At 39.7% G+C, this 22,181-nt stretch overlaps 1 protein-coding gene across 2 annotated transcripts in view; it reads left to right on the top strand.

Moving 5' to 3' along the window:
* Positions 1-1,594: 1,594 nt before the first annotated feature.
* The window catches only part of crybg2 (crystallin beta-gamma domain containing 2), a 48,586-nt gene continuing 27,999 nt past the window's right edge, over positions 1,595-22,181 (top strand). For both annotated transcript variants that reach the window (XM_035991564.1, XM_031295882.2), the window contains exons 1-4: positions 1,595-2,217; positions 12,407-12,524; positions 16,855-17,010; positions 17,580-20,293. In XM_035991564.1, coding sequence (XP_035847457.1) covers positions 2,036-2,217; positions 12,407-12,524; positions 16,855-17,010; positions 17,580-20,293 — 3,170 coding nt within the window. In that variant the 5' untranslated portion in view covers positions 1,595-2,035. The remainder of the gene's footprint in view (positions 2,218-12,406; positions 12,525-16,854; positions 17,011-17,579; positions 20,294-22,181) is intronic.

Genomic DNA, 22,181 nt, shown 5'->3' with positions numbered 1-22,181 from the left:
GGCCTTCTGTCAAAATCTACATATATATAATATACATAACTGAGCACTGTGCAAAATAAAATAGGACTTTAGAGGTTCCCATTCCGTGTCCCTGAAAGTTGCTGCAGGGGAATCCCAGCACAATGAGTGATATATGATTTCCCTTTAACTACCCTCCCCATAAAAATGAGATCATGTAAGATTGTGCTTTCAGTCTCTTATCTCACGTTACCTCCTCATGATTAGCAGTGCAATCAATGTGGGTGGCTACTGTTACAGGGTAGCAATACAAGGCAACTTTAGTGTTTGATTATCAAAATTATACAATTTAACAGTATCACGTGTATTTCATGACTTAAAAAAATGCATGAGAATATATATTGATCTGAGAGTTAAAGAATTGAGTGTTTTAAGTAGCCTACTGCAAATGTTGACAGTAATTTCTATAATTCCCTGAGAGGGAAAAAGTTACATTTTTAATTGTATTATTTAATTGACCATTCATTGCCTTAATCAGTTCATAGTCATGTCCTTTTCAAACACGTAGCACACACTGGAACTGACTTTAATGACTTTGATTGGATTGAGAAAGCTAGTAGCGCCATCGTGAGGCAGAGTAAGCCATATGCATGCAAACATGTGCACAGGCTGCCCCAGTACCAGTGTTGGGGAAGTTACTTTAAGTTTACTCAGTTACCCCCTATGGAAAGTAACTTTTTACTTTACTCGTTACTTTTACGTTACTTGTAAACGTAATCTATCCCTGGGAAAAATAACGTTGCGCCGAATTGAAAAAGGAACTACGTTTCGTTACCAAATTTTCAGTAGTAGCGCGTTACACTACTTTTTACCCGAAAAAAGTAGTTACGTTACTGTACACCTTACACCCAACACTGCCCAGTACCATATTGGTGCCCTTTTAGCAGATCTCTGCTCAGGTTGCAAACTGCATAGACACCACAAGATGTCGACATTCAACCAATGTGATTGCACACTGTGGAGGTATAATGAGGAGATATTTCATAATTGTGTAAATGTGTAAATTGTTTTGTGTAAATGCCCATCAATCAACCATATCTATCTGATTCCTTATTGTTATAGGCCTAATTATTACTATTATTATTATTATTATTATTATTATTATTATTATTATTAGATACAAAAGCTATACATTTTAAATAATTATCTGTGATCCTGAATTTTTCCCATTTGTGTCATAGCAAGTGCTACTAGTTATCTCCTATCATCAGCCATACAGATTTTAAATATAACATCTTCGAATATATTGTTTAAACATGGCTTAATACGATTTTGATAGGGGGATAAACCGATAATGCCAGGGTCTCTTTTCCCTGGTGTGTTTAGTTCTCCAAGCTTTATCAAGATGGAGACAGACATTCCATATCTGTTCAAGTTCAAGTTCCACTTTATTTATCCTTAGAAAAGGAAATTTAGTGTGCAGCAGGATGTCTAATACACATACACAGAAAAAAAAAAAAAAAAAAAAGCACCACCAGATGCCAACAGCATTGTAAACACAGGACACACATACAAAAACCACTCCTTCCCCAAAAACCAATGACAGAATCCAATTGGACAGTACACAGGTAAATCTGTCATAATGAACAAGGACAATTGCTAATTCTGAAAAGTGGAAACTAGGGACATTATTCACATATTAGGCAGATTACCAATAAAAAACGTGCGCATAATTGCAAGCGACTTGGAGAAAATGAACTGCTTTCGAATCATTTTAATCGCATAATATATGGTTGTGTGTAGCAAGACTCACCGGAAAGCAGTATCATTGGGAGGCTGTGTGGGATGGGTGTTGCTCCTCGGGGGCGTGTCGTCGCCACACCTGAGCTCTGCATACTGCTCAGAAAATGAGGCAGCAGCAGTTGTCATCTGTCAACAAGTGGTATCCGTGTAGTTTTTTCCCACTCCGCGACTATTTTCATCAGTTTATGAACCGATCATCAGCGGGCAAGAAGTTGCGACTCGTGTAAAGACCTACCCGTCCCGCTCTGCCTCGCTGACATCACGCCCAGTAGAGATGGCGAAGAGCTCATCCAAAAGATCTCTGAAAAGTTTGTTCTCCAGGGTTGATGACAAACTGGACGAATCGGTGGAGAAGGATGTGGACAAAAATAAGGGCGAGAAGAAGAGGTTTTCGTTCTTAAAGTTCAAGACAAAGCCGAAGAATGACTCTGTCCCCGTGAAGCCGGAGTTGCTCAGGTATGCTTGCAGAATGTCGTGAATTATCAGTAGCCAGTGTTCATGACTGTGCAAGTGTTGTGTAGTATGTCTTATCATGGAGGAGCAGCCACATGAAGCAGCTGCTGGTGCTTTAAAGAGCCACACAACTAGCCTAAAGATATCCTACAGTGTAATTACCTACGCTGCTCCAAATGTATTGCCCACTTTATATTTAACCTTTTGGCTGGACCTTGGTCAGCAGGGCCTATAGGGCCAGGACTATAACTTCAAAACTCTGTCCCTCTGTGCTCCGTCACTGAGTGATGAAGTAACCATTGGTCGGAATGATCGTGATGACGTCAGTGTTGGGCTTCGGTCAAATAGTCAATTTAGGCCTAACACGTTCTGCTAATCTTGCATACATTTAACAATTATTTTCAATCAATAATTGGGATTCATGCAGATAAATAGGCCTATGAGTGGGTAGGAGGGTGAGCGTGAGCAACCAATAATAATACACTTTTATTTACAGAACACTTATACAAGAAACAGCCTACAGCTCAGTGCTTTATAATGATGAAATGACATGCAGCGAGTGCTTCACATGAACAGACATAATTAATGCCGAATAAGATGGGAAATAAAATGGTGATGAAATAATATTTTCCACCGGGTTGTCCACGTTTATAGAGAGAGATCCTACATGAAACAACACGGTGAGAACGCATGGGGTGAAGTATCCAGATGCGATTTCTGTAGTCTACCTTCAGAACAGTGTAGTTTCATCACGGCAGACCCACGTCAATAACATCCACCGTCGCATAGTTACGTAGTTGACAGTAAGGGCAGTCGGATTCTCCTCGTACCGCGGTTGTCTTTTCCTAATACGTGGAGGCACGGACCTACGCCGGACCCCACGCCGGACCCTACGCCGGACACTACGTCGTAGCCTGACGTGCACCTCTCGAAAAATGTAACTACATGTCGCGGCAACGCACGTCACTCGGCCGTGGCTTGGTAGCGTTGCATTTCCCCCGACTCATTTCTGGGTTCTCCTTCTCCATAAACAACATGAAATCAAGGAGAGGGTTAACTTTTTCTGCTACAGATTTCCCACCGTGGTCAGAAAGCACAGAGGAGACACTTTGTTTCTCTCACTATGCCTCTAGAGTCAATACTCGCTCCGAAGCTAATCGCCATCACTCTCTCACTCTCTCTACAACACACTCCCCACAGACACATGCCGGCCCTGCTAAGAGATCAATGCACCCACCAACGCACAAGTATAAACTTCAGGCCACTTACGTAGGCTACGGCGATAGCTCTGCGTGGAGCCTCCGCACAACCATAAGTCACGCTTTAGACCACAGCCTTGATGTTTCCCCATTGGCCCTTGCCCTTTCAACCTGTATTGGCTGACTTACTTCCGCTATGCCCATCAATTAGTTGGTTAACTTCCTGAACACATGGTGGATGTTGTTGGTGCTGCTGCCACCAATTTTAACCATTTTAATGCACAGGCTTAGCAGCACGGGCAGAGTAGGCTACATGCAGATGAACGGCACACCACTGTGTGTGTGTGTGTGTGTGTGTGTGTGTGTGTGTGTGTGTGTGTGTGTGTGTGTGTCTGCCTGTTCCTCTCTGTCGCGCTCTCTTCAGACAAATTAATATGTGAAACAAGTAGGCCTATGTAATGTAGAAAAAAACAATCACAAACAGCAGTGGCACTCGGCTATTTCTGAATAATTATAGTGGATGGGCAGGTTTTGATATTTGTCATTTAAAAATCGGGGGAATTGAAACTTCAGGTGAAACAGGGAGAAAGGGGAGGGGGCAGGAAAATCAAAAAGGTTGGCAAACAGGGGATGTGTATTTGATAATTTCATCAAAACCATATAATTTATATCATATATAATATGTCTTCTATATTGTTTATATAGGTATCACTGTTTTTTTCTTGCAAGATTCCCTGGCACCTTGTGCATCACTATTGCTCAACATTGGCACCGAAAGGAAGCGGGCAGCTCTTCGTCGAACAGATAAACTACAAAAATAACAAAAAGTAGAAGGTCTACACATTATGTAGAAAAGAGAAGTCATCTTTAAAATGTGATGAATTAATGAAACAATGCCAGTGTGACTTAAGGGTCACTTTCAGTTTCCAGCAGAAACTAAATGATGTTTGTAAAGCAGCAACAGTAATGTTTACAACATACTGAGTGAAGTTTAGAAAGAATGAAGATTCAAGAGATTTATTTGTCGCAGACATCAGTCGGTATCAGTCATTCATCCTGTTCTCTGTCCACCTCCCTTTGCTGAGGTCCGATGAAGTCACTGACGTCACAATTAGGTTTTAGCGTCATGGGCGGCGCGAAGCTCCGCACGGAGCCGATGTAAAATAGTTAGTTAAAAACTCAGATTTGACAGCTAGCTGTCTCAATTTACCCTGCAGAGATCTGAGAAGCAGTCAACAATAGTCCTCATAAATCCACTGGAGTTTAAAATTCCAACACAAAGAAAGCGGAAGGAAACGGACATCGGCAAAAATACATGCATCCGGCGGAATTTCCTGCGGCACCAGAGCATTCCCGGAAGTGGAATGTCAAGGTTATAGACTAGTACCATTGTAACTCAAATCTTATCACACAGTAGGCTGTCGAAGAAATGTATTCAGCAATAAAGTATTTAATGAGGTTTGAAAAGGGTTATTTTCTGCATCATGCCAAATCCATTTCCTAAGATTATTGAGTTGATAGTACGGAGCCCCCCTGGTCCCACTTTGTAAAAAAAAAAATAATTATAACTATCTCGTGGCCTCAAGATAGTATATCGTGGCCTCAAGATAGTATCTCGTGGCCTCAAGATAGTAACTCGTGGCCTCAAGATAGTATCTTGTGGCCTCAAGATAGTAACTCGTGGCCTCGAGATAGTATCTCGTGGCCTCAAGATAGTAATTCGTGGCCTCAAGATAAGTGTATATAAAAGGAGAATGCACAATGGAGCAGCTTTTCTCCCCAAAGCAGAGAGTGCAGAGAGTTTCTCCTAAAACCCAACCTCCGCCATCCCGTTATTGTGAAGCGCCCCCCGCGGCCGTCTCCCGGCGCGTAAGGCGCCCTTTCCCCGTTATGTTTATCCTAAACCCAACCTCCGCCATCCCGTTATTGTGGCGGGTCCCCCGCGGCCGTCTCCCGGCGCATAAGGCGCCCTTTCCCCGTTAGGTTTCTCCTAAACCCAACCTCCGCCATCCCGTTATTGTGGCGTGTCCCCAGCGGGCCGCCTTGCGGCCGCCTCCCAGCTTGCAGAGCATCATTTTCGGCCGTTTCCCAGCCGTCTCCCGGCGTCCTTTCCCCGAGAAAATAACGTGACATTTACACGAACTGCCGTGAGACTGCATATCCATAGTCCTTTATAATTCTTCTTCATATTTTATAGCCTATATTTATACTTTTTACATGTATATACTTGTTTATTTACCAACTTCTATTATTATTTATATTCCTTTAAATGTCTTGATGCACTCTCTGCTTTGGGGAGAAAAGCTGCTCCATTGTGCATTCTCCTTTTTATATACACTTATCTTGGCCACGAGATACTATCTTGAGGCCACAAGATAGTATCTTGAGGCCACGAGTTACTATCTTGAGGCCACGAGATACTATCTTGAGGCCACGAGATACTATCTTGAGGCCACGAGATACTATCTTGAGGCCACGAGTTACTATCTTGAGGCCACAAGATAGTATCTTGAGGCCACGAGATACTATATTGAGGCCACAAGATAGTATCTTGAGGCCACGAGTTACTATATTGAGGCCACAAGATAGTATCTTGAGGCCACGAGATACTATATTGAGGCCACAAGATACTATCTTGAGGCCACGAGTTACTATATTGAGGCCACAAGATAGTATCTTGAGGCCACGAGATACTATATTGAGGCCACAAGATACTATCTTGAGGCCACGAGTTACTATATTGAGGCCACAAGATAGTATCTTGAGGCCACAAGATAGTATCTTGAGGCCACGAGTTACTATCTTGAGGCCACGAGATACTATCTTGAGGCCACGAGTTACTATATTGAGGCCACGAGATACTATCTTGAGGCCACGAGATACTATCGTGAGGCCACGAGTTACTATCATGAGGCCACGAGATACTATCTTGAGGCCACGAGATAGTTATAATTACTTTTTTTTTTACAAAGTGGGACCAGGGGGGCTCCGTATGATAGTGATTTAGATCAAGGACATTTCTGTCTAGACATGACTGTTAAAAGTCATTATGTAATTGTTCAGAAAAACAAATGAAATATGGAGAAATTAAAGCTTGCAGAATTCTTCAGGACCATGCAGTACAATAGCTTATACATTTTTTTTTAGAAAAGTCAAACATATTGCAGCTATAGCCCTATTAGGCATGTATTTATTCAAAGACAAAATCTAATCAAAATTTTGATCTATATCACTTCGATCATGTTATTTTGAGCTGAACAAATTAATTTAGTTAGAATTAATTGATAATTTGTCTCTAGCTCTGGCTCTAGCTTCTTCATGTGAATAGTGTGTGTTTTTTAGTCTTTTGTGATACTAAAACTGAATATCTGCTCATTGGGGAAAACAAGCCACTTAAATAGGTCAATTTTGGCTTTGGGCAATTGTGTTGTGTCTTTCACTATTTATTTTCACTATTTTCTGACATTTAAAAAAACAACAAAAAAAAAAACAGTTGATTGACTTAAGAAAATAATTGACAGATTAATTGATAATGAAAGTAATCATTTTTTACAGCGCTAATCTTATAGAAAAGGAATTGTTAACAAAATAGTGAGACACATTCGTGCTGACTACAAAGTAGTAGGCTGTTTTATACTGCTATTTGCTAACAGTTAGAAGTCCGGATCCCTTAAATTTAGCCGTGTGTACTTTTATTCATGACTTTTAGGCATGTATGCAGAAGGCACGCTGTTTTAGCTGAGCAATAAAGCCATCATTGTAAACCGAGCTAGAAACATCTGCTAGCCTGTGATGTGCTCATTTTTAAACAGTACATCCTCCTTGACATGTTAGACAAACATAATGATAGTTTTTCCTAATTACTATCCAATATATTTGTGATTAGCCAATATTGGCAGATAGGTAGGTCCACCAGTCCAAACCAGTGTGTTGCTTTTGCTTTCAAAACCACTAAAGGGATAATATTTTAATTTTGCAAGCATTAAACACAAGCACTACTATCACTACATTCTCACAACACCAGACTGTAGGGTGTTGTGCAAAATGTCTGCAAGCAATAGCCCCTCATTTTCACCACTTGTAGTTGGGCTATAGAAAGAACTTGGGTGATGTTGGCGTAGAAGTCAAGTGCGACCTTACCCTGGAGAGACAAAGGTAGTTTAACAGTATCATACATGCACATAGAACGTTTTTAAAAGTCAGTTTTGAAGCATTCAACACTGTCAACTTCACCATTGTGGCCTGTTGTTCATGGTTGTAGATCAGACTGAAAGACAGCTTGTGTTTGCACAGGGCAAAAAAAGAAAAAGAAATGACACTACAAGAACCGCCTTTGCACACATGAGTAGCACACACGGGTTACGCAAGGATAACAGTTTAACAGCAACAACAAGCTTTATGTTAATATAAATTTGCAGGACAGAAGTATAATACATTAAAACAGAATGAAAAGCCTCTCAACCACTGAATCATAATCCCAGTTAGAATTAAATCGAGACATAGACTAAATCTGTTTTTGTTGTTAGTCAAGGATTTAGTTTTAATCCATGTCCTGGGTATTTATGCGGCAAATACTTGAGGATTTCAAGGTCTTAGAAATACATCTTCAAGATATTTTGTTTGTTTTGACTTCATAGCAATTCATACAGTTCAAGGGGATGTCAAAGTCATTTTGGACTTATTTGACATTTCACCCCCCTTGCTGTATGACATGACAGGAAACACTCAAGATGACAAACACACCCAGCGTTTTGGTATCTGCTCAGGTTTGTCGTTGCAGCTGTGGTTAAAGAGATACTGTAGAGAAACCTGCTGCTCCACATGTCTACTGCATTGTTAACTACTAATCAATTGCAATACAAATACACACACATACACCATCATTGTGCTGAAGGATACATAGGCAAAATCTTAGTCATAGTTGAAACTTTGATGATTGACTCAGCTGTGTTTAAATACCTGACATCCGGAACAATCAAGGTCAAAATGAGTCACTGTATTAGTGGAACTTGTTATCTTTCTGTAGGAACTGTGGTTACATAAAGTGAGTTTGCTGCACACCTCTCAGTAGAAATAATTCATCCTTTTTTATTGAAGCAGAGTGAACTATTACCTTAATTTCCTTCAGGATAAATAAAGTATCTCTATCTATCTATCTATTATTGTGACCTAGTATTGTCTGTGGACGTGAGTTGAAGTACATGGAAACAGATATCTGTTCCTTAAAAGTATGATGTCTACCCTGTTTAAAAAAAGTATTGTTATATAAGCACGTTGAAGGATATAGTGACAGTAACTAAACTGATTTGTTAACTGACAGAACACTTAAGGGGAACTCCATCGAATTCTGATAAATCAACTGAAGTCAGCATCGGTTGGGACTGAAGACTACAAGTTTGAAAATTTAAAAAAATCTGGGCTTGTGGAGTTAGAAAGAACCAGACAGCTGTAACCTGTTCCTTATCTTTGCTTGTGGCTAGGCCTGTAACAATTATTTAATAATTGTCTAATCACAATCATTTTTAAGTACCGATAATCACCTTTTCTTTGTTGAATCACAATTAATTGCAAACATTAGCTAAGGTCCTAAGGTGTATGACTGTTGATGGTAATTGTCAGTTTTATGTTCATTTAAGAAAAAAATACAATGTTTTATGATAAAAAAGAAGCATATTTACTTAATGGGCTGTGTTTGCGTTATGACACAATCTGAGTCACATGACAGATATAACCAAAAGATGTATCCTGGGATTCATTCAAAACTTTAATTAGTTGAAAAAATAAATACATATTTTTAAATTTGCCTTTAATCACAATTACTTCTGAGACAATTCATTGTATAGAAAAATGGAATGGAATGGAATTGTTACAGCTCTACTTGTGGCTAGCATCTTGAGGCTACATTAGCAGCAATGCACATAGGACAATATCTGGTATCCAAGTCCATGTGTTGCAGTACTACAGGACTCCTACAGGACTTGATTTATGTTTGTGTTTTAACCAGTTTCTTTCTTTTTTTTATTAGCGCTGTCTTATATGAACTATTTGTCTGGAATTCATCCTTAGTTGCCGTTTTGCTTTTCTTCACTATTGCCTGGCCATTATTGACAGGCCAGGTTAATTATCAGTAGAGGATTTCATAGAGCTGGATTCAGTGAAGTTAAAATAGCTTTGTCAGTAAATGTTGGGCTTCAAGTAGTAAATTGGTGATACTGCTGTCGATTTATCTATTGTCTGTTTTTTGTTAAATAGGGGTATTGACTCCAAATGACTCCACAGCCTAACAAATGTCTGACTTGCATCACTACGTATCAGTCAGACAAAAGATATAGATGATCCCTTTTTTAAATGGAGGGATTACTTCTCTCTCTGCAAACTTTTTTGTAATTTATTGACATAATATTGAATTAAACTAATTATCTTGCATGGTGGTTCACTACAACGAATGACAGTGAAAGCATAATCAATATGTGTGTGTGTATCTATTTAAAGCAGAATTAGCAAATGACTGAGATCTAACATCAGCTACTTGATGCTTAACAAGTGATAGCTGTGTGCTCTAAACAATTAAAATAGTTAAACAATAACTTTAATACATCAGGCAATAATACATCAGGTAATAACTTGATGATAGTTGCACATGTGGGAATACAGAAATAAGGCCCTCGACAGATGACAGCAACATAGATGCAGACATCCTTTAAGCTGCATTTAAAGCCCAATTAAAATGTCATTGTGTCGCTAAGCAGTCGTAACACCCTTTTCTAAACAGACTGTAATTATAAAACAGAGCAGGGTGACCTACATAGTTGTCTGTCATCTCCCTTAGGTCCGCATGCCTGAATGTACCATAGCAATGCACACAGAGGTTACCAAAGACTGTTTGAGCTTCTGGAAAGAAAGTAGAAAATACATTTCTGCTTTGATATTTCAGATAGCGGTCATCCAACAGGATTTTAGAGGAAAGAGTCATGTATGTGTTTGCCTAGAGTTAAATGTGAAGATGGATACCAGTCTTGTCTATACAGCAAGTAGCATATTTTCAAAAATGTTCAACTATTCCTGTAAGGTGACCGAGATGGTGCTTAAAACATGTGGCTTGGCTGTGGCAAGTGTCTGCCAGTTTGTAGATATAGATGCAAATGTGTGAGTTTCACTGCTGTAGGCCTCACCTCCTTCCCTCTCTCTATCAATCTCGTTCTTATGCAAACAAACATTCCCACATTTTATTGCACAGCCAGAGAAAGTAAAGAAAGTACTCTCATCTCTCAGTTACATCCTGTTGAACTTTATCCAAATCAAGATTCTTTTTTTCAGAATGGTAGGTGTTGGTGTTGCAAGTTCACAGAGCGAAAGGCTTTGCATGCTTCTTTGTGTAAACACACATCACCTAGGGACAAAGATATCACTTATCCTCTTATGTCTGGACATCTTTTATGACAAAAAAATACTGTTTTTGTCAAGGGAGTCTGGTGTATATTTAACGGCTTTACAGTTCCTTGTCAGAGAGGGCTGTCTGAAAGCAAGGTAAAGCGGTGAAAATATTCTAAATATAGTGTGTCGACCACAATCTACTGTACACTGACTATAGATAAGTACCTCTTACAACCCCACTTTAAAATATTCAAGTCAAGTGTGTTTGTCTGTCTCTTTTACTTTTTGCATGTATTTGTGTCCATGTGAGGCTCTCAAATTACATAACAGTGTAAACCCCCAACTGCTAAAGCTGCATTAGGCCTTTAAACAAGGAAAAGTCGGAGCAGTTATCACCTACAGTATATGGGTACAGGAAAAGATCGCTCCTACCTGCACAACTAGGGCTGCTTGATTATGGGAAAAATCATTATCACAATTATTTTGGTCAATATTGAAATAATGATTATTTAACAGGATTACTCATTGACTTCTGGAAAGATGTTGCATTTATTAAACCTAAAAAACAGTGAAAACACCTTGAACTGTGAAATTTCCCTTAATATTTTTCCGTTTAACTTTTTGAATTCCCACTTCAGAACACAAGACATATATATAAATAAGAGTTTACCTGCAAAATGTATTTTGCAAAATAAAAATGTTTTTTCTCAATTACATTGTTTTTGTGATCATTAGGAGCCAAAATTGCGATAAAAATTTGATCAATGGCATAGCCCTATGCATAACAGCAAATGGTGTGCATGTTTGCTGTGTGCACGCTTGTGAGTATGTACGAGTTTTGAATTCACAGACCGTGGTCTATTAAATTATGGTGCTGCTGCTATTGTTTGCTTGTCATTTGACTTCCTGTTTCATCCAGCTGTGCAAAGGAAAACAGCTTTTGTGTATAAAGCAACCTTTGTATCATTTGTTTAAGGTGATGATAGCTCATGATTATTTATGGAGTCGTAAAACAATTCTGATGACTGAACAAAGCCAAAAGCCTGTTGTTTTGCAACAAAGTGGACAAAAATGTAATTATCCTAATTAAATGCTCTTATTTAGGCTTGTAGCTACCAATTTATTATTTTAGGTGACAGCTAATGTAGCTTCCTAGCAAGTTTGTATGTTTATTAATGTTGTCCTGATGGCATAATAAGCTTTTGTTCTATGTAAAAGTCACACTTAACATGGAACGTGTTCTAAGAAAAATAAACTCACTCTCTGCTTAGCCGGTTCAATTCAACATTCCCTAAACAATGATTCACTGCAAGCATATTTCTTCTCTTCTTCTTCTGCACTGCTTATAGTGCACAAGATGACTTATATGTATAGTTTTCCTCATGCACTACCTCATTGTTATAGTATACTGTACTGTATATTGCATATTAACTCATTAATTTATTATAAAAAGGTTGTCTTTATTCACATAACTTAAACGTGTCGGATGTTTGACCAAACAGCACTTCAAAGCTCCCATTATTTACATATTTGTTTCGGCTGCAGGAAACATTCAAAAGTACAAATTAAGCTAATATATTTTTCAGTTAGTAGAGACTGCACTAATTTGTTTTTGACAGTGTACCCCTCAGTGCTGCTGAGCCCAGTAACACTGCCGAGGATGGAGAGGCCTGGGCTGACAACATCGCTCCGGACGACAAGAGGTTTTCTCTCTATGGCACCGCACCGAGGTCAAAGGTCAGTCACACTGTTTGCATTGTTGACTTCTTTCACAGGTAGTTATTAAAAAATGGCCAACAGTCCACAGTGAACACTATTTTGTAGTGAAAGTTAAAAAAGAATATATATATTGAGCATTAGTCTGAGTTTGCAAGTAAGCTTAGAGTGTACATGAAGCCACACATCCCTTTGTGTCTGTGTGTCAAACTGTACTGGATGAATAGTGTGAAAGTAGGATAAATGACTTGTGTGTCTTATTTACATTAAGTAATTAATGTTATTTTGGGTATTTTAAATTCAAAAATATTGGTTACAGTGTGTGTTTTAGACAGATATCACTTATAATGTTCCACTAAGCTTTATAGGACCCCACCAGCATTGGTTTCAGAGCCTTCCCAACTAAACAAGATACTCACCTAAAAAAACCCATACTTTTAGAAAAAAGTTACAAACCTCAGGAGAGGAAGTTTCAAGAGGGATCCGCCTTCCTCTGACGACTGGGAGTGCAGCCGTATGTAAGAAAAGGCAATAATGAAGACTGAAAGAATTTGTATGTTGTATACTATTTGTGGTATGTAAATTCAGTTTAAGCATCGTGGAGATCATCATTCATTAATAAAATATGGCCTTTAATTACACAGAAGCATTACGACCACAATTATAAGCAATTAAAATGTTTCAACTGTTGAGTCAAGCTTGGCAATCAAAAGCTGATGGTTGATTGTCAGACTGATAACCAGTTTTTATACTTACTGCTTTGCCCTTTCCTGAAAGTATTACTCATTTCCTCATCAGTTCTGAATGGGGAATATCTTTTTTAGCATTACTGTATACCAGTAAAATATGTCTTTAGCACAAAATGTTCACATGATTTGACTGATCCAGACAGGGTTTTAAACTATATACCCTTTCTGAAATGAAAGGGATAATTCTGATCTTTTGAAGTGGGGTTGTATGAGGTACTTTTTCACAGTCAGTGTATTACTGATTATGGATTAAGTACCTCATACAGCCCCACTTCAAAATATCCAAGCTAGTTACTGTCTCCCCCTTGAGGAATTCTAAGTAATGAAAAACTGTCGGTGTATCCACATGATACAACCCTTCTGTGATCGCCCACCACCCCCACTCCTCCTCCACGCAGTTGCTAGTAGCCAAGAAGGACACGGAGGAAAAAAACCTGATGGTCTCTTCAGAAGAGGTCATTGCATAGCCATACTGAGAAATACAGAGAGTTTTGTGGAGCTGATAGTCTTAATTAGCTTTGTATCAACTCATTTGGCAATGGCTTGAATGTCACGGGCGTTCAAAAGTTACGCACTAAAGGTTTAAAGTTTAAAAATAGCATTCTCGCTATGGTTTCTTAAGAGGTTGAGACATGTGGACTAATGTTGTGTTGAGCTTTAGTCTTATATTATCATCCATAAAAATACAAGACACACTTGTTGCAATGTCTTCCATATTTTAGTCGTGAGTGTATTCATATGTGTGTTTGGCTCTCAGATAGCAGAACAGGCCTATAGGTTTTCTCACGGCACTCTAAATATTTTAAAACTTGTCTGAACAAGAATGTCCTGGGGGGGAATTTTTTTGTGAAAGTTAAGCATATTGGCCGTTAGTGATTACAGGACCCCATTCCACCTTCAATTTGTAGAAGCTCCCTCAGGGTCTTGCTTACACAATCATGACTCCTTTACACGTACACAAATAAAGAAAGAAAGATACTTTAATTTTAGCTTTACTTGCTTAAAATACTTTCATCTACAAGAGGGAGGCCCTGCAGAAAAAGTTTGGGAATCACTTATTTAACCCATCAATTATCCCAAGCACACACTCACAGATAACTGTAACTGAACTTTGAAAATAAGCACAATCTTTATCATATTACTTTATTTTTCCTTTGTTATTTAACCACACTTAGACTTAATAACCACTCCTATAATCTCAATTGGGTTACACCCACAAAAAGACATACAGTACACTTGGCTACAGGTGACCAACATACAGGACTCCACTCTAGAGGACACTATACCTCATAAAATAACACACACAGCACAGTATGTCTGTGCACACAGTCTGTTCAAATTTCAAGGAATTTGTGATTATTGCATTTGATGTCCACAATGTTATGGTTTAATTCTATCTGCATTACTCTGGTCTTATTTCCCAGGTACGCCTGTCATAAATATGACACAGAGTTAGACAGAGAAACAGGAGAAATACACCAAATACTTTTTATTTCTCTCCAGAAGAGGGCACCAGTGCTTTGCTAAGCAGCAGCGTTGTGGTGAAGATCATTTGGATCTGACTGCTTTGTAGCTTAGACCTGTAGGACATATGGCATGTGAAGAAAGTAATCCCGCTTATCAGTAGTAAAGAGCATCCAATTGGCCTTAGTTGGTCAGGTTTAACACTAATGAGGACTACTACAGGTCCCTTGTTGAGTGTCCCGGGAGGGAGCTGAATATTATTTACATTGTGTATTTGTCACCAGTGATAACATGATTGAGTTTCCACTCATCATCTCAACTAATACGTTATCATGTGGCCATCTAACAGCTGTGGTTTCTTTCTTGCCTACTTGACAACCTTAAAGTTACTCAATACAGTATAACTTTTGCTGAACAGCAAGCACTCTGACTACAACTGACAATTATGAGAAAATGGTTAATGCTAAAAAGTTGTGTAACAGTAGTTTATGATTTATTTTTTTCCCTCTGTGAAACTGAAAGTGAGTGAGTGTCAACAAGACTTGAAAGACTAATTTACGGACAAAAATGGCTCAAAAATAAGGATTTTTTTTTCTTGTGGAATTCAATGCTTCATTCAGTGCTTCATATTTCTTATTTCAAAAGTTCTCAACTTTATGTTAAACTAGGATGAAAACCAGTTTTTAATAGAAGGACCTGTAGATAGGTACAGTAAGAATGATTGGATTCACAGTGATCAATAAAAAAAGGAATTAAATTACAAACAAAAACAGTTAAAATGTTTGTGTGTGGCATTTTTGTTGTAATTTTTGGTTTAGTTTTAGTACTTATTTGTGCACAGACACCTTAATGTACTAGACTTTAAATGTGTCTAACACCGCAGACTTACCCTGTCCACCGCATACAGCCTCAGCCAAGACTCCACTGTGATTGTTGTCTTTGCTTTTCATACTTTCCAAATTATCCATCACAGAAGGAAGAATTTGTCAGGCACACCCAGTTAGAAAACTGACTGATGGTGACATGACAGACAGCCTCTTGTTCCGTTCTTCTTTGTCATCGCAGCTCTACAAAACATTTGCACGTAATCACCAGAATAGCATCACCTCTATCTTTGCAATTAGTGTCCCTGCAGGAGCACATTTTTGTGTCTTTTTCACACAGGACCACACCAATAACCAGATATGTTTTTAAACAATTTATTAATGAAAGATGATTGGTGTATGAGGTGAAGTCGCTTGTTGATATCTGATTGGTGACTATGTTGTGGGGAAACTATGGTAGGGAATCTGCTGTTGTACCCGGGCATGACAGACCCCCTATGGAGAGGAGAAAGGAGAGCAAGAAATAAACGGGGTGGGAGGGGCGCAGAATGCGAGAGTGAATGAGAGAGAGGGTTACAATGACAATAAAGGAAATCTTGAATCTTGTTAGGTGGATATTTATAGGAATGCTGGAAGAAATGCGTTTGAGGTGTGGCCCTGCTCATGAAACTACTCACGAAATTATTTGGTGATAAACTGAATCTCTCTGGCTGCAGATGATATTTGCTGTAAGTCTATTATATACTGTAAATACAGGCTATGTAACAATATAATGGAGAAAAATACCCTCAAAGGCCCTCTAATTCACAGTATTTGAGCCAGCAACTGCAGTACCAGGTTAAGTAGATTGTGTTCTACTAGTCTTTAATTTTTTCAGGGTGGAGCAGATTATGCTGCTTGGAATGAAGTTAGGGTGTCAGCTCTTTTCCTTGTTGGCAACTTTACAGACTCATAATGCGTTTGGTGGAATGATTTTTCATTGTGCAATAACCTCATTGTTGTGACTCAAAGAGGCATTGTTTGGAGGTTAATTAACCCTTGGCAAGGGTTTCACAGTGGTTAGGTATGTTTGGTATGTAGGATATGTATTTTCAGTTTATTTTTTATTTAGTAAAAAGTCATAAAAGTTACACTCAATTATTAATCATCATATACAGTCTTGGTTAAGGCAATATATTTTACATGCTTTTGGTAAAATTTTATGTTTATTTTAGATTAGATGGATATTTCTCTTGAAATTCAATGTCTTGCATTTCTTCCTCCCTCTCTCCCTGTTTCACTGTCCATCCCTCCATCCTTCCCTCTTCCTCTCAGGGCAAAGAATTCAGCTACTCAGAGTTGGACCTCCGTAAGCCAAAAAGGGGTACTACCTTCTCCTTTGGGTTTAGAAAGAAGAAGAAGAATGATAAAGGAAATATTTCTAAGAGCACCTTTGGCCTTCATAGACCTGACATTGAGAAACAAGAGGAGGTAACCCCATTCACTGTGTGATTTTTTTTTTTTTTTTTTTCTCAATTCTGTGACAAATTAATTTTCCTCACTTTTTGTTAATTTTGCAAATTTTGTGCATCAACTGCCTACATTATATAGCTATATGATCATATACTCAGCAGAGTTAATTAACCATTTGTTCTTCTGAAAAATACACCTAGGACGCTCTTTTAATAAATAAATGTTCCAGTGAATACTGGACTTACATTCACCAGGTGGCCACAAACACAGCTCCAAATGAATAATAATGTTGCTCCGTAACTACTGGATGTATAAATACGCAACTGTTAGTTAACTAAGTACCCTAGTTAACTTAAAAGGTGATGATTTGTCAATGTTGCCTTCACTTGTTCCCCTGCCCCAAAAAGCAGTTATTGCACGTCAAAGGATTCTAGAAAGACTATCTGTTTTGAAAGTTCAGCGATTTATTTTTCTGAATGACATAATGCTTGGCTCTGTGGGTTGTAATGATAAAACAAGAGGGATGCAAACTGGGGCTAACTTATCCACATCTACAAATGCAAATTCTGTAAATGTTTTTCTTCTAGACTCCTACGGACCTCAGTCAGATGGAGTTGGATGAGGCCAACACGAAGACAATGTTCAGCATGTCTCAACCAGAGCTCGACACCAGCAATACATTCGACATCTCTTCTCCTCCCCCTGTGGCCACAAACCAGTCAAAATCATATTTCACTCTCCCTAACAAGTCACAGTCATCTGTTGACTTAAACACCGAACTAAATGCGATGGAACCTCTGACAAACGGCTCCAATGTTCTTGATGCGTATCAGGAACCGCAGAAAGCACCGATTGCTACCATCCCTGAGCTGCAGCTGGGTAATCCAGACACATCAGAGGAGAAAGAGAACATTCCTGTGCATGATAACGCCAATCCACCTGCCTCCACGTCTCGTACAGAAACCACCTCTGATGTCGATAACCAGACTGTGCCTAGCCTTCCAGCTAGCCAGCCTCCAAACTTGCTTGACACCTCAGATAAAAAAGCAGCGGATGTTGACTCTGTCTCCTTTAGCAACGGCCCATGCGATAATAACATCCTCCAGCAGTCTTGCACAAAAACTGAAATCTCTCTTATTGAATCCACCAGAGTTACATTATCACATCATCAACCTGATGCCCCTGATGTAGATGACAGTACAACTCAAAATGGCAAACTCTCCCTGGCAAGTGTTGACTCCAAAAGTGACGCCACAATTGCAGAGTCAACCCCTGTTCCTCAGGCTGACGAGCCAGCTCTCAACTCAGACTCTGCTTCTGTCCATCAAGAAGTCTCAATTTCTCGCACTGAGAGATCTATTCCCAAAAGTGCCACGAGTGTCAAGACAACCTTGGCTGTTAGCGGGAAGAAGGGTGCTCATTCTGTCAGTCCAGATGCAGTTTATGGAGAGTTGTATGAGTCACTTTTCCCACAGAGTTTTACCTCAGAGGTATTGTCATCCCCCTCAAACCCATCGCCTCAAATCCATACCGAGATTAGACATCCTAACACAAGATCAGAACCCGTCATGGTTAAAACCTGTAATGAATGTCACACAGAAACTAATGTTTACTCTTGCCTGTCAGCTTCACATGAGTTTGACTCTACTCCTTGCAGAATGGATGATGCTGTAGGGGATTATACGAACATAAAAGCCACCTTTAGCGAGAGAAAGGTGATTTCTTCTCACGAGAGCTCCAGATTTACTTCTTACCAAACTGCTGTTGCGCCTCAAAGAGACCCATATACCTACCACAGATATCTACCTTCCTCTCTCAATTCAGGTTTTGAACCAGTTGACAGTGATAAAACTCCTTACTCAGAGCCGAGCCGCTCCCTTTCAGAGGTGAAATCAGACAGTTTTAGCCTCATTCAAGACAGGTCAGCCCCTGTGGCTCAAAGCTCCTCCCCTCCTGTTTCAGAATATGCAACATCCCAAGGGGCAGACACTCAGGTTACGGACTCCAAACGGAGAGTAATTGTAGTCAAAGAGTTAGTCATGGACGAAGCAAGTGCCGATCCTGTCTGTCCTTCTCCTGTACCTGAAAAAATGAGTGCAGCAAAGCATCTTGAGATAAGAATTGAAAAAAGAGAGACTTTTTCTGCTCCTTCCGGACAAAGGGACGGGTCTGATGGGCCTTTAAGTCCAGAATATCTGAGCTTAGGATCAGATGATGGCAGTGTCATGGAGATCTACTACAGTGCTGAAGAGGACAACGCAGAGGAGAGCGGGGATGAACAGATGTACACGGTGGATAAAAGGGAAGAACTTTCCGTGGTAGACGGGGTGAAAGAGGCTGGGCTGCGTGAGTTTCCACAGCATGGGGAGGTTGCAGAAAGAGGGATTAGAGACAGAGATGAGGGAAAATTTCGGGTGGTAATTGTTAAGCTGCAGAATGAAGGAGGCAAAATGGCCAATGATGAAGAGAAAACGGGTGTCAATAGCCGAATCGAAGTAGAGCAACAAGTAGGAGGTCAGAGGTCAGAGGCTCAAGTGCAGGAGATTGAAACGTCTCAGTTTCTCGTAGGCAATGATGCAAAGAGTCACGAGAAAGAAGTAGAGACCACAGTGTTGCCACAGGTGAAAGAAGAGGGGGAGGAAGAGAGAAAGGAGGAGATACTGGCCACACCGGTTCAGCAGGTGAACACGCTGATGGAATGCAACTTTGCTCAACCCTCCAGTGAGCCGCTTGGGCAGGGGGAGGAGTCAGAGGGGAACTGGACCAAGGAATTGGAAACAGAAGACCCCCTTAATGGAGGGAAGCAACTCCCAAGTCAGGGGATACAATATCTGTCTCACAAAGACATCATGATTTCTGAATACATGTATGCTGCTTCCAGTAACCCAAGAGAGGAAGACATAATCACACCCAGATTTAGAGAGACAGAAGAGCAAGTTTCACTGACTGCAGAGGCAGCCAAAATAGGTGAAGTGAACAAATACAGCACAGAAACCAGCAGTAACACTACAGCTAGTGCAGTCACAGATACGTCTGCTGGAGTAGAGGTTGTCACAGGCACTTTGACGCACAGTGCTGAGCTGCAATCAGATGCCACAGAGATTGAACACAATAGGGCTCCACAGCGTAGTGAGTGGGTGGATACAATTACTCAGATCACAGACAGAACCAAGACGGTGCAAGAACAGGTGACAGTCGAGCTGTCAGCCCCGAACGCAGACACACACCGTCCTGATCCCGAAGAGACACGATCAGAGAGACACGGGCATCCGGCAGAAGTGCAACCCGACCTGAATCAGGGGTAAGTGTAGAGTCTTATCTTCTTTGAAAAAAAGCTTGAGTCCAGGACTGCAGGCGTTCTGGATGTAAAGCTCAACATAAACCATGTATGTGAATGAACAAGTTCATTTAATAGTCCTTAACTTTAGTAATTTTACAGATTGAAAGCTGTCATTTAGGAAATTGTGGCTCTGTAGCTTCTGTCCTGGAATGTACAACATGTAGCCCAAGGGGAATGTTAGACACATAAGCGAGCGTTGATTTGTTGTTACTGTAAAGCGATATACTTCTGCAGCCAAGATGATACACTTTAAATAAGTAACCTTAACTTTCTCGCCTTACTGTTTGGCTATCTGATAAGGCCCTGAAATGTGCGCTGGCTGAACATTTCCTCTGGTATAAAAGTCAGCAGTGGATGAGCTGCCTTGTTTACCAACAGAGTAAGGGTGGGAATCACCCGAGGCCTCACGATCAATATCATCACGATACAATATGATATTATTGCGATTTTAAACATATTGCAATATTCTGCAATATATTGCTTTGTCAACATCTGTTTTATCTAAAAAGATACAGTCTCACTTAAATTTTATTGCTGCAAAATGGTATTGTCAAGCAGACCAACTGACCAACACATAAATAATAAAAGATCGATACTTAGCGCCTGTGTATCGATACTGTATTGCCACGGAAAATATCACAATACTGTGCTGTATCGATTTTTTTCCTGCACCCCTATAACAGAGCTGTCAATTGTACATACCAGTATATAAGTGATGTAACCCAGGATCCGTGTGACATACCTTTAGCTCTGTAACATAACTCAGATGAACTAATCCAAGGAGCGTGTGTAGTCGCTGACACCTGACTAGTCCAATAGTCCATTCTATTTTTTCAATCCTGAGCTATCACTCAGTACAATAAGGGTACAGTATTGATTTGTAGGTCAGTTCACAGTCTGGTACAATACACAATACAGTGTTCATGGTTCAATACACTCTGCATATTTTTATAACAAAATATTAAAAGATAACGTGATGGAAAATGATTCCCTTAAAAGCATAAAAAGCAATAAATAAAATCCTTTAAATTAAAACAAAAGTCAGATTTTTACAAGCAGATCATCTCCAAACACTCAACATCTTTAACTTCAACTAAAGATTATTTTAATTATCGTTTACATCAGGGGTCTTCAACGTTTTTTAAGGCAAGGACCCCTTAACTAAAGGCCATTACAGACCAACCAGACGGCCGACCGTTGGTAGAAAAGGCAGTTGGACTGATCAGTCTCCCCGAGTTGGTCAAAAAACTGCCTCAGAACACACCAAAGCGACGAGACATAATACGTCTCCATAGCAGCAGGCGACGCTAATCTGTATTGTCGCCCAAAAAATGAAAAGCGGCAGCTGATTGGACGAAGGCATCATGTGGGTCTGGCTGCTGCTTCAGGATTTTGGATTTTTCAACCGGCCATTAATGGCAACTCATTCAGAATACGATCTCATATTATACTAAAATAGTTCACCGAAACGTGTTTCTGAAAACATTTTAAGCGAGAAATAGGCCATGCAGTTGCTGAATCTGTCTTCATTTCAGATCGACAAAGGTCAGTTTAAAAGATTTTCATTAGATTTTGAGAGGCTTAGTCACACTCATCCTGCTTGCCATTTGTGAGTCCCGACTGCCCTGTCTCCTGTATCTGTGGATGGCTACTTTAGAGACCACCTTACCTAGAGGCCAGTAAGCCTATAATCAATGTGTTTTTTGTTGGTTTTTTTTGTTTTTTTTACAAATAGGCCGATTTATATTTGCTAATTATATGTTGGATTCATGTTAAGATATTCTATTTTTTGTCAAAACATTATACAAATTATAATACATCATACCATATTTTGGCGCTCCCCCCCCTA

The sequence above is a fragment of the Sander lucioperca genome, chromosome 14 (assembly GCF_008315115.2).
Source record: "Sander lucioperca isolate FBNREF2018 chromosome 14, SLUC_FBN_1.2, whole genome shotgun sequence".
Lineage (NCBI taxonomy): Eukaryota > Metazoa > Chordata > Actinopteri > Perciformes > Percidae > Sander > Sander lucioperca.
The sequence above is the reverse complement of the archived record's forward strand: the minus strand, read 5'-3'. Positions and strand labels throughout refer to the sequence as shown.